This window comes from Manduca sexta, chromosome 18 (genome assembly GCF_014839805.1).
Source record: "Manduca sexta isolate Smith_Timp_Sample1 chromosome 18, JHU_Msex_v1.0, whole genome shotgun sequence".
Lineage (NCBI taxonomy): Eukaryota > Metazoa > Arthropoda > Insecta > Lepidoptera > Sphingidae > Manduca > Manduca sexta.
In genome coordinates, this window is record NC_051132.1 from 9,423,511 (window position 1) to 9,436,467 (window position 12,957).

At 38.6% G+C, this 12,957-nt stretch overlaps 1 protein-coding gene across 1 annotated transcript; it reads left to right on the top strand.

Annotated features, from left to right (window-relative positions):
• LOC115439774 (RYamide neuropeptides) lies at positions 1–4,285 on the top strand. The gene is made up of 5 exons (XM_030163760.2): positions 1–110; positions 1,629–1,822; positions 2,238–2,313; positions 3,397–3,558; positions 3,826–4,285. The coding sequence occupies exons 2-5, from the start codon at positions 1,735–1,737 to the stop codon at positions 3,863–3,865; spliced, it is 366 nt and encodes a 121-aa protein (XP_030019620.1). The 5' UTR covers positions 1–110; positions 1,629–1,734; the 3' UTR covers positions 3,866–4,285.
• The last annotated feature ends 8,672 nt before the right edge of the window (positions 4,286–12,957 follow it).

Sequence of the window (12,957 nt, forward strand, 5' to 3'; positions counted from 1 at the left end):
CGCCGTGGCCGCTATAAAAGCTGGCGGCGCGGCGGGCGGCGCGAGTCACCGACGCGCCGCGACGCCGAGCACGCACCGCGCGACACCTGAACCCAACGACGCTTACACAGGTACACTATCTAGTTATATCGATAACATATAGGGTAAACACTGTTTTCTTGAAAGTTATGTACTCAGTCAATGACATACAATAATTTTAAAAATATATAAAAAGTGACTTGAAGTAAATTTCACATGATAGAAATAGTCAGACTTGTAATTTTTAAATTTTATTTTGCTTTCTGAATGCTAAAGAATTATTTTATATCATGTATTGACGCCTTAGTTTCAGGAAAATAGAGAATTAAATACCACCGTATATAATAAGTCATTATCAATGTTTACATAATTACGAGTATATTAGCATATGTACCAAATTCGGTTTTCTTTAGTAGAGGTCTAAATATATAATCATTTCGTTTTTACATACAATATAGGTAGGTTTTTTCGGTGGTGTTCATATTTAGTAAACTAAAATCTAACGTATTAATTATATAAATGGTAAATTTGTTTAACAAAATGATGGAAAGTTATATTAGTTTTTACAGAGGTCAGAGAGTTCTATCAATGGTATGGACGAGTGATTTGTGAATGAAATGTGTAGAAATGAAAAGCGCAGTAGTCAAAACTTATTTTTTTTTTAAATAACTATACGCATGGATGTATCATAACATAAGATAATCTGACGTTTTCTTCCCGTGAAGGTATTATTTATACGTATTAATATCCACTAATTGATTTACTTCCAAGAGATTTATTACGTTCATAATTTTAAATTTTTTCAGATTTTTTAAAATAATGACCAGTGGCGCATTACGTTATAAAATAGATAGGCAGACACTATTTTAAACGAAGAAGTAACATTAAAAATACTTTGTGTTTTACGGTTCGAGCGCGTTGATATCTTTTGTACACGATGTATGACGTGTGACGCTACTATTAATCGCATAAAAGCATTCCTTACATTCATAATTATTGTTAGTAGAGAATACATGAGAAATATATAATATAGTCATTTAACCGTATAATTAAAATATCTTAATATCTTTTATTGCAAATTTTTACACAATTTTTTTTCGGGTACTCAACAAGTCTATTTTACAATTAAAGATTAATTAATTGCTCATTAGCGGTAGTCCCTTACACTAGGCGTCGTCTACACGTCTTCCCCTGCAGGGCGGCACGTACAGGCGCGGGCGGCAGCTTATTAAAGGCGCGCTCGTGCCAGAGACTGTTTGTACTGAAAACACGACGAGACTCCTTCAGAGCCACAGGTGGCTCGTGGCGTTAGTGTTTTTATTGCACCGTAACAAAGCCGCAGTGAGTTGATTACCGGTGAGGGCGGACGCCTCACAGCGTGGACCGCGTCCGGCGGATATTGTGATATTCCGCCCGTCGGCTTTTGTTTGTAGGAAAATTACTGTCGGACTTTAAAGGAGTGATTAAATTATCATACTAGTAAACTAGTATAACATTTTCTTAGATGTTTCTTATTGACAAGTTAGATTAAACAGAAATTGTTAAAACAGCACCAGTCGTAGCAATAAAACTTTGTACTAAGCAGTATTTAACCGAACATTTACTTGTAGGTCGAGAGGTGATCACCAGGTGGAACGAGCACATCGAAAGTTTAGTGTGGAGACACAGTACCCGGTCCGAGATAGGAGTTAACTGTCCTGTTGCTGAGTGGTCAGCATGCGAGCGAGTCTGTGGGTGGTGGCGCTGGCGCTGGCGTTTACGGCGGCGTTGCTGAGCGTCGTTTGCGCTGACAAACGCGCTGAGAGTTAGTACATCTTAATTAATCTGCTTCTAATGATCACGACATTACAAGTCTAATATTATTACCACGACAGGTGTCGCATCTCAAGACAGTCGTCAGAATTATACTGCCTTCATAGAATGTAAAAAACCACGACACGAGAGTCCGTTTGATACATTCTAGTTTGTTTCACGGAAACGCGGAATGCGTCTCACACTCATATAGGACAAATTATGCAATTCGTTTCTACTTTATTTTTAACTCATTCATATGCGAAATGAGTATACGCTTGATGTACCAATATTTTCAAGAAATAAACGCAGAAACGGTTCATTACATTTGGATGTTACCAGTACAGCCAGTACTCTATAAGTACCTACTTAGTACCTACTGTATATTGGGTTTTGTTAAGATTGTTGTAAGGTAATGCTTTGTGCAGTGTCACCGGCGCCGTTCGTGATGGGCTCCCGATATGGGCGCTCGCCGCACCGACTCGTAGCGCCAAGGAATGACAGGTGAGAGCTCTAAGCATCCAGTTATCCCCTTGATAATCATATTTCCAAACCCGCGAATCTGTCCAAGAGGATGTGTAGTTGAAATAAGAATAACTATTAAAGTAATATTTTAAACACGTGAAAATCCTGACAGCATAACTATAAACAACATCAACATGTACCAAATTTAACAGAAACTCTAATATTGATTAAAAAATGCAATTAAGGGGTCTATAGCCAGGGCACGCCACGATAGCGCGGTAAGTCCCCTCTTCGAGGTGTGGCTGACGAGACGTCACGGCGTCCTCTCATTCCGGACGACGCAGGTACTGACCGGTCACGGCTGCTTCGGCAGGTACCTGTATCGGATCCGGGTGGAGGATACGCCCGCGTGTTTTACTGTGCGGATCGGCCGGAGGACACGGTGGAGCATACGGTGGAGGTGTGCCCAGCTTGGCTGAGCACCGCCGTGTTCTCACAACGGCCATCGGTGGTGAGACCTCTCGCGTCGGGGCCTGGTAGAAGCCATGCTCCGGGGCGAAGGGAGAGACGCAGTCACCTCCTTCTGCGAGGACGTGATGCTCGCAAAGGAGGTGGCGGAACGGAAACGGCGCCAAAGCGCCCAACGTCCCATCCGCCACGGCAGACGCACAAGACGCGGGCGTCGAACGTCTGCTGAGGATCGTCGGTCTCCGTAGGCGCGGACCGTCGGGTGACGAGCATTGGGTAGCTCGTCGCCCGAAACACCCCAACGGCCCGTGTGTACGGCGTGTAGTGTTCCACGCGCGCCTCGAAGAGCAGTGTCAGCATAATTTGCGGGGCCCTTTGGGGCCGTGCGGTGCCTGCCTAAGTCTCAATGCCACCGGATCTTGGACCTAGGCACATAAGGCAAAGGATGGGACCCCCGTAGGTTCTTAGTCAGTAAAAGTCTGACACGCTATCCCGCCCATCCCAAGGCGGGAGATAGTCAACTGACGATTTACCTACGTAAAAAAAAAAAAAAAAAAAAAAAAAAAGGGGTCTATAGCAATAATTATATGTGTCAGGAGTCTGGAAGATGACTCTATAACGTTATTAGTATTGCTAATGGTTCCCATGGTGTAGGTTCTTCATGGGCAGCCGGTATGGCAAGCGGTCAGAGGCTCCGAGCGGCGCGGCGGGCTGGGCGGCGGGCTGGGCGGGCTCGCGCGACCTCGTCTGTGAGTACACCGGCGTGTACTCGCTCTATCGGTGTGCGTATCGCGATCATCCACGCGTTGAGCGAAGGTGAGATTCAAAACTGTTTTTAATGTAGCCATATCTCTTTATGCTCCTTCAGAAATAGCAAGTTTTACAAGATGACCGTGTAGAATCAACATTATAACATTAAAATCTTAAGTGTCGCCGCCCTACAACAACAAATTTGCATTATTTTATACATCGTAATTCCAAATAAACTGACGCCTCTTTTTATTTGTTCATTGATTCTATGTTTTCTTCATTCTCCTTGTGTATCAGGCTACAAAAGGCTGTAATGGGTTGCGAATGTTGCAGGAGTAGTGACGAGGAGTCCCTCCCCGGTGAGAGCGACTAGACGCGCCCGCACTCGGCACTTCCCTCGACGACTCCTGCACCACCGACTGTCCTGCTGGCGTGACGTCACGTCAGCTCCCCTGCGACACACTAAAAGCGCCACGTCATCGGTTTAATCTCTACATCTTCAAGACTGAACATGTGCGCCGGACACGCGGCGTGCAGATGGCTGGGGCTCGCCACGTGACTGCACGCACATACATATATGTATACCTATTCACATACATACATACATAATCATACTTCTCGCCGGTCGCCAACAACGTGGCGCAGTCTGAGACCGCACTCTCCACACTCCAGTCTGCTGAATATAATGTATAAGTTGTTAGTTGGATATATTATATAATATAAGAAAATTTGTGGTTGTGTGGTTTGACCACGTGATACGTTTCAATAAAACCGGACCCACGGGTACCGAACACTCATGCGTTTTATTAACATCCCTTATACAAAAAAACTCATTAAATTCTTTTTAAATAATTTCTACTAACTATGATACTAATATTAAATGTGACAGAACTTTTTATTTACGCTCTCTTTAATGCACAAGAAGCCTTTTCTTGTATCTACTAGTAAAGCTAGCTAGCTAGTTAGTAAATCTATATTGGTAAGAAATTATGTTGGAGTAACTGTCCATTTCATATTCATAGGAAATAATAAAATTCGCCAGTTAGGTACTATTAAATTGAATACATATTCATAGGTATAATCGAGGAGAGAAACATTAAAATAGATAATTATATTTTCATTTTACTCTTTCATGCGTAAGCCGTGTTATGTTATCTCGATATGGAAGACAAATATTTTTAGTTAAAGACTTAAGTGTATAGAAGGTTTACAATACTACACTAGTAACAATATTTATAAAAACAAAGTTGTTAGAGCAGTTTTTAAAGTATCTATACTCCATAGATTTGTTACATACTTTCTTGTAAACTTAAATAGTAGAGTATTTGAGTTGTGTCATTTATTAAAAAAGGTTTACGTTCACGTAAAAAGTATTATAATAATGTAGTCATTAATATATTGGGTAATATAAGGTACCTAATTCTTACAAATTGTATATAAAGCCCCGTAAGTCTTTCTACCTTCTTGACCATGATTAACTCAAGAACTGCCAAACGGATGTCGATCAAATTTGGTGTATGGACATAGTTTGAGACCCTAGGAAGTATATAGGCAAATTTTAATATCGGAAAATCTCTTTCATGGTGACGAAGTTGCAAGGAAAGCTACTATATTATAAATTATGATGAGACTACCCCCTTTTTTAATACCTCTGGGTAAACCAACTGTCTGACAAATAAAATAGGTACTTAAAGTACTTTCCAAGTTAATATGCTTCCGTTAGATGTGCAATGGTTGTATGAGACTGTATCGATGAACAGACGGCCACAAAAATAGACTGGAAAATTTTAAATTTTGTAAAATCAAATATCGTTACTTCTCTACTTAATTAAATTTCTTCTTCTTAAATATATTTTAAATAAAGAAAAAATAATATTTCGATAAATGTCTAGAAGCATTATGAGTTTTTTATTTGTTTAGCTCCTTTTGTGGCTAACTGTACTTTATGTTGTTATCTAACAACATAAGCACCCATTGCGCTAGGATAATATCATACATTCTACAACCACAAAATAAAATAGTTATCATGTAACCTTGTTTCAATGATCAGTCATTCCTGCGCACGTTAAGATGCATCACACGCGTTTTAAAATGCACTCAAAACAAACATTTACTGTCTGTTTTGTAATACCTACCAACTGAGTAAAGTAACTCCCAAAATATAGTTTCATCATCTAAAAGGTACCTTTTACAAGTTATACAATGTTTTACCGCTCTAGACCAGTTAATTTCTTATCCCCAAAATCCACCCAAATTTCCCCCTCAGCGTCAAAATCTTCCAAAATTAGGGAAACACCCCTTTACTTGGTAACTGACTTGGTGACTCAGAGGAACGTTACTTCATAAAAATGATTTTTTAAATTCAGCTTTAATTTTGTGATGTACCATATTCTTGTTCCACGGCTCCTTAACTTTACAGGGGTCATGTAAACATCAACTTTACAGTGCGGCGCGTGGCGGCGAATTCATTAGTTATTTTATTACATGATTTTTAAATTATCTTAATTCATTAATTTGTAATGCATTGCAGTACGACTGCTGTACTGAAAACTCGAGTTTAGATATCTGGGTCAAGAAAATTATAATGGGTTTTAGTATTCAGTACTAGCCCGGGATTTGGAATACAGGGCACATTTACTGGTCAGGAATTTGGGTATGATATGGCGACAAGTTTCGTGTTGCCAAAAACCGAACCAGATGGCAGATGGCATAACATCGTGCGCGAAAGACTGTTTCCCTGATGACTCACGACTCCCAGGATTGGGGAATCGATGCAAGGAGGGATGGCGACAAGATCGCCCTCATCACATCATTGGAAGGAATACATATGGGCATAAGTGGGAGCACTAGTTGCGCCTTTATCTACTTATTAGGGATGTAAGGCGTGTGACAGAATGATTTAACATAGATATCATTTAAAATAAAATACCGGGATAATAATATGTCATCTAATTTTTAAACCTTATCTCTATTTCCAATAATACATCGCATTTAATACAAATTATTGCACGTGTTATCATTCAAACTGCCCTCGTTCACATGGGCTACAAAACAGATCTTTCGAGCATTACAGTTTAGGAAACCCTTTTTTACTTTAACAAAATATACTTCACTCCAGAGTGAAACATTAATTAGTTTTATAAAACCGCACGTACCTCAATATTCATCGTTAAGATCCTATACGTATATTTTAACTCTATATGTTTGATATTATTAAAGGACCTAAACTGTGAAACTACTCTGATTCCAAAAAAATCTTGAATATTAGAAAGCTATATTATTATCTAATATTCATAAAGCTTTACACTAATTTTACTTCCAGGGACAGACTTCTACGCGAGTGTAACCGTGAATAGAAGCTAATGATGTTGCAGAACAGTAATACCACCCAAATGTTATTGTTCGATCTCACAATAAATGATATAAAATTCTCATACGAAATTATACAATACAATTCTTAGGTTTAAGAGAATCTTTAATTCATCAATCTAGCATTATTTTTAACAAAGAAACATTGGAAATTTAGTAGGTATGGGAAATATGGATTTTTGAATAAAAATAGGTATGATGTGAGGCTACATTAGGTACAGGTTGAGTTGTCTTTAAGAAATTCATTACTTCTACTACCTGATTACTAATTTAGTTAAATTACTTCTGGAACTAAGAAAAACACTTTAGATATTGAATTGAGTTGGCCGAAGTTTTTATAGAGTCAATTATTTAAAAAGAAAATTATATCGATTGAAAATATGTAAAGCCATTTGTTTGGACGCACTTTTTTATAACTGGTATAATTCTGAAAACTGAATGATCTATTCATTTTTTTTATTGTTATCCCGAAGTTCCAAAATTAGCCTATGATTGATTATTGTTACATAATAAGCTTTGCGTGGTCGATATTACATTTAGATCACATTGAGATACTTAACACCATGTCCTCAGTGAAGTTAACTTTAGCGAAGGGTAAAGTTTTCCAAAGGTAACCCAACACAATATATAGGTACTAATATGCATATGCGGCCTGCAAATAGTTCTAATTATAATTAATTTTTACATAAATTACGAAAGGGAAACTGGCAGGAATCGGGTTATATGGACTCTGCCACTGTTAGCTTCATACGATGGTATATAGAAAAATCATCGCGTTATGAGAACCCTAGTTCAGTACACCGATCTCATGTGAAGCACTGTAGCGACACTTTTTGCGGAAATTTATTTGAGCATTTCGCGGCTTCGCGATGAATGCGCCGCGTTCCGGCTAATGAAGGCCGCTCAATGGGATGACATTTTAATTTATGCTTTACTAATGAGATTTAATTCTGAGAATACCATTTGAAGGGTGCAATGATGAGGTGAAGCCAGCATAGTACTGATAAAGCATCGCTAGCTTTCATGGGAGCTTAGTGACATTATTAGCAGTAAGGGGAATTGATTGACAACATGCATACTCTATTGAAATGTTATAAAGAGTCCATTAATAGGCGAGGGCAATTTATTTAATGCGTTATAGTAGTAGCGGCCAATGGAGGACTTAACCATGAGTTTTAATTGATATTTAAATATCAATCTTGCTATTTTTATCGTTTTGATATTATAAATTGAATGTTTGTATAAATATTTAGATGTTTTCACGGAAATCGCTGGACAGATTTGCAAGAAATTTGGCACTGAATTAACATATATAGGTTAATTTTGATTTGGTAATTAGCTACCGGAGTAAACATTTAATTTTTTAAACAAGATTTAAGCAGATGGCGCCGCCATCGTACAGGTTGCCCTATACATAGCTACATTAAATTAGGGACTTTTGTAGCGGGAAACGTTTTAATATAAATCTGAAAACTTTAAGGGATCTATTTAACCGTAAATTGGTTTAAATAGAAAAATAATAAAAGTAAAGGTGCGGGGTCAGTGCTGAGGTGCTAAGGGCAGGTGTACGGGAGGCAGGCGTATTCGGAGTAGTCGCGTGGCCGGCGGCGCGGCTCGAGACGTCCGCAAACAGCCTCGGGCTTGAGCTCTGTGCAAATAATACAGATAAGGGTTTGTCTATATTGTGATCGGCCGCCTTATACACTGACAATACGGCGGAATAAAAATTATAAAATAATGATAATCGGAGCTTCCTATCAGTATGAATAAGGTGTTTCCATATTACACAGAAGTAGAGAGAAGGTGGACGAGGTCAGCCGTTGCTACGATTTTATCCGCATTTTTAGATACCCTTATAAAAATAGCTAAAACATAATATAATTTTTAATAAAGTTTGTGTACGGTATACACGCTTGCATAATTATGTACTTACGAAGTATTATAGTACGTAAGTATGTACTTAATTTCATACTTATTTTAATTTAATAATTATGTAATTATAATTCTGATAGTCTTTTTAATTGTAGGCCGCGATTGTAGCTGGCGTCGAACACTTGTTTACTGTCTGGTTTATTTGAGCTATAAAAAGATCGTCTCAGGTCAGGTAGGAAAACTTGTCACTATACTATTAGAATAAAGGAATAGAGCTTCTCCACAGAAGGCGCAATCCGCGCGGTGTGTACGGCGGCGAGCTGTAGCGGGCCGCGTCTCTATATTGTCGCATAAAACAATTATTTTCTAATCGAAGAGGCGGCGATTTGATGTTTATTTGATGTTTGCGCAAGACTAATTACACGGAAGTTACAATTTTTTGTTATTTTTTTATTCTGCTACGTCGATTACTACGTCACAGATAGATCACAGCTACGATTTATAATATGCTACGAATATTAAGGGCTATGGGTTAAGATCCTCTTTGAACTGTTTTTCTGCCATTGCTTAGTCTGAAATTTGTCGGTCGGTGTCCTGTAATCTTTTTATTTTTACTGTTGCGTATAAAAATATACATAGTTACAGACTGTGGATTTATCACGTAGGACGTCATATTCTGTTCTATTATTTCGCTATATTTACCAATGCAAAACGTCAAAAAAGTTAAAATATGTCTGTAGTCAATAGATTGCAGAATATGGAAAGCGATTCTGGAGTAACTGTAAGATTATCACATGAATTGAGTAATGCTGCTCAGGTCTAACTCTGACCTCCCGATGCTATTGCAATCGTCTAATATTCAGTACAATAGAGGCAGTCTAAACTAATGTGAGGCTCTGGGGGCCACATATTTGCGACGCATTTTTACCCTATTTAGCTTTTTTAGCCGAATAAGAGAAATCTTTTATTTTTTTCGTTTGGGCCACTAGCAACCGTGAGGCCACTGAATCACGAAGTTCTATGCGGTTGTCCCGTACGCCAACCTCTATAGTTGCCACTGCAGTATGAGGATATGAAGTTAGCTCTTTTAGGTGAGTTAATTCGCTATGTAAATTTTCTACACGTCTGTACGTCATGTCACAATCTAAAATTCCGTGAATATTGCGCGCGTGTAAACATCGAAACGTCAACTTAAAATATAGGGGAATCGGAAGTCCGAATTCTTTTTTTACATATAATATTGTTAAACAACTATTTAGAAATACGTAAACGTTACCTTATTTGATAATGCGTAAATTCTTGCTGGCGGTATTGGACCTTACTTCCTTACTTAAATGAGCAATCGTTTCCAAAGTACTTAGTAATAGCAGGGAGGGAGGGGAATCGTCGCGCTCTCCTGCGCTTATTAGCGTCTGGGCCATGTCGCGATAGAGTATCGCGCGATAGTTCCACCACAGCGCGCTGCCGCTGCCACCGGCGCACTCCAGCACTTCATACATGATAAGCACCGATAAAGGCGCTGTGATTTGAGCACGACCCACGCGGCGGCGCTCATCAATTAATAACTGTTGTATTGTTGTAAAATAAACGACAATATTTAAATCCTACATCGATTTACCAGAAGAACTTTTTTCTCGTTTTATTACTCAGTTGTATAAAAAATATCATACAATAGCTCCAAAAATTCTACGTGTACCTAAGCTCACCTTGTTTTGGCATTTTGCAAACATTTATCCTAAGCCCAACCCTCTGTTTAATTAGCCGTTGGTAAATTTTTGATTCAATATATATTTCAAACTCTTTGCTATCTATTCTATGAATATTAACCACTTGAAAATGCATTTATAACATCTATCCCCGAGCAAGTTTTCAGTCCATCATATTTATTACAAGCATTTTTCGTGTCGTAGTAACTCTCAGAAATGCAATTTTCCCGAGGTGTGCCACGTTGATAGCGTCCTAACACAGTTTAAACAGCTCTGTACTACACAAAGACATCACACGTGTTACTTCGGCAACTTGACGAGATCAAGCATAAATTGGCAAAAAGCAAACAAGCGACACACCACTCCCGCAAGCGTAAAGGATAATAAAACTTTACTTCTTTTTTATCGTACACTGAAATAAGAATTGTAAAAAATAATTATTTTATTTCGAGCGTAGGCTGGTTGCATGCGGACGGTTTAAAATTTAAGTAGTCGAAACTAACCGGTTGAAGTGTCATTTTTGACGCATACGGCGGCAAATGGACAAGTAGGTCATTTGACGTTAAGTGATTTATGGCGGCTAAAAACAATCGAAATACTAAAAGGACCGTAAAAAAGCTGTCAATCTTAAAATAAAGAAAAGTAGAGATAGGGAGTGATATTATATTTGTTGCAGCATACCACATTAAAGCGTGCATTATACGGTAGCGCAGTTGAAGTCTTTAGACAAATAATCTTTTAGGAGCAAATCGGCTGTGAGTGGCTATTTCACTCCATAGAAAACGTTTTTTTTTAAGATTACTTACGTCTATTTCAGCAATTTATGATTGACAGACTCTAACCGTCTGTGTACTGCGGCCCTAAATGATTTATCACTCGTCAAACAAAAATAAAGTTACCATTAAATCTAGATTGGACTTTTTACGAAGACAATGTTTAATTTTGAATCTAAAGACATTTCTATAGTATAATATACCTGCGGTGGGCAAGGACGGATATGTAAAAAAGTGCACAACAGCCTAGTTGGGAAGAGGTGGGTCTGCCGAGAACGTTCGCAGGCACAAAACCATACGCACGCACCTTTGAGTTTTCGAAGTTATCTATATATTGTTTATTAGTTATCACTTTAACTGCGAAGGAAAATAACGTAAGGAAACCTACATACCTAAGAGAAGGGTATGTAAAGTCTGTCAATTCAAACCGGCCTAGTGGACAAAGACCTAAACCTTGAAAGTAGTGTAGAGGGGCCCGTGTTCAACAATGGATAGTATATACTTAATACAAAGCTTGTAGTATTATTATAAAGATATAAATATCTGTGTGTACCTTTGTATGTATCTATACGTGAGATAGATCGCAGCTCGGTTGACGAGCCACGTTTACAAACAGTTTGGACAAGGCGTTATGTCAGGATGAGTGATGCAGCGCCGCACGCCATCGCTCAAAATTATCGTTATAGCTGGTGTCTGAGGCTGGTGTGCTTTTTATTTATATAACTGTCATTTGTTTTGGCTCCGTTGATTTAAGAATAGAATTGTTGTTATAAAGTTAGTTGTATTTAACTTTCATGATTATAGGTCATTCTAGTATAGAACTGCCTCGGTAACATAGTTGTATTGCAATAGTTTTGAATTTGAATTCCGGGTCGAGCAAAGTATTATTTGATTTTTCTATTTAATATCAGCTTAGAATATGGAATTTTTGGCCTATTTGGCGATAGGCTAGCCTTATATCACACTATGGGACAGAATATACATGGCAGAAAATGGATGCACTAGCTACAATTCTACCTATCCCTTGGCTCCTGGAGACATTAATTATTAATTGTTTTGACTAATTCGATGGGCACCAAGTAGTACATTTCACTAATATTATTAATGCCAAACTTTATGAAAATATTTACAGAAACAGTTGAACGGATGCGAATGAAATGTAGACCGTGTCCTGGATTAATACAGGCTACTTATTATCCCGATAATTTGTTCTGTAAACTTATTATGACTCGGGAAATTCTTAAATACATGGCGCAGTTGTCTGACAGGTGGGCCATACAGTGTTTTAGAAACTTGAAGCGGGAAAAGCTTTTCACGCGAGTAATACATAAAATAGGTTATTGTAAGTAGTACCTATTTGGCGTTTTAACTTTTACTTATTGGTTTATCGCTTGCATACTATGAACCTTAGCTGTCTCGGTGGCGTAGTAGTAGTAAGGTGTTTGCGGTACGAATACGACTCCAGTGCTGAGGTTCTAGGTTCGAATCCCGGGTCGGGCCAAAAATAATTGTAAGTGGGTTTTCATCAAAATTAATCAGTCACAGCCCGGAGTCACGAAGTTGGCGATGAAATAATCTCCTGCCTCGGAAAGCACGCAAAGCCGTTTGTCCTACGCCTGATCTCTCTCCGGTTACGTCGAATTGCCGTCTCACCGGACTATGAGAGTGAAGGAACAGAGAGTGCACCTGTGTATTACGCACACTGTTGTGCACTATAATATCTCCTACGTACCTGGTTGATCTCT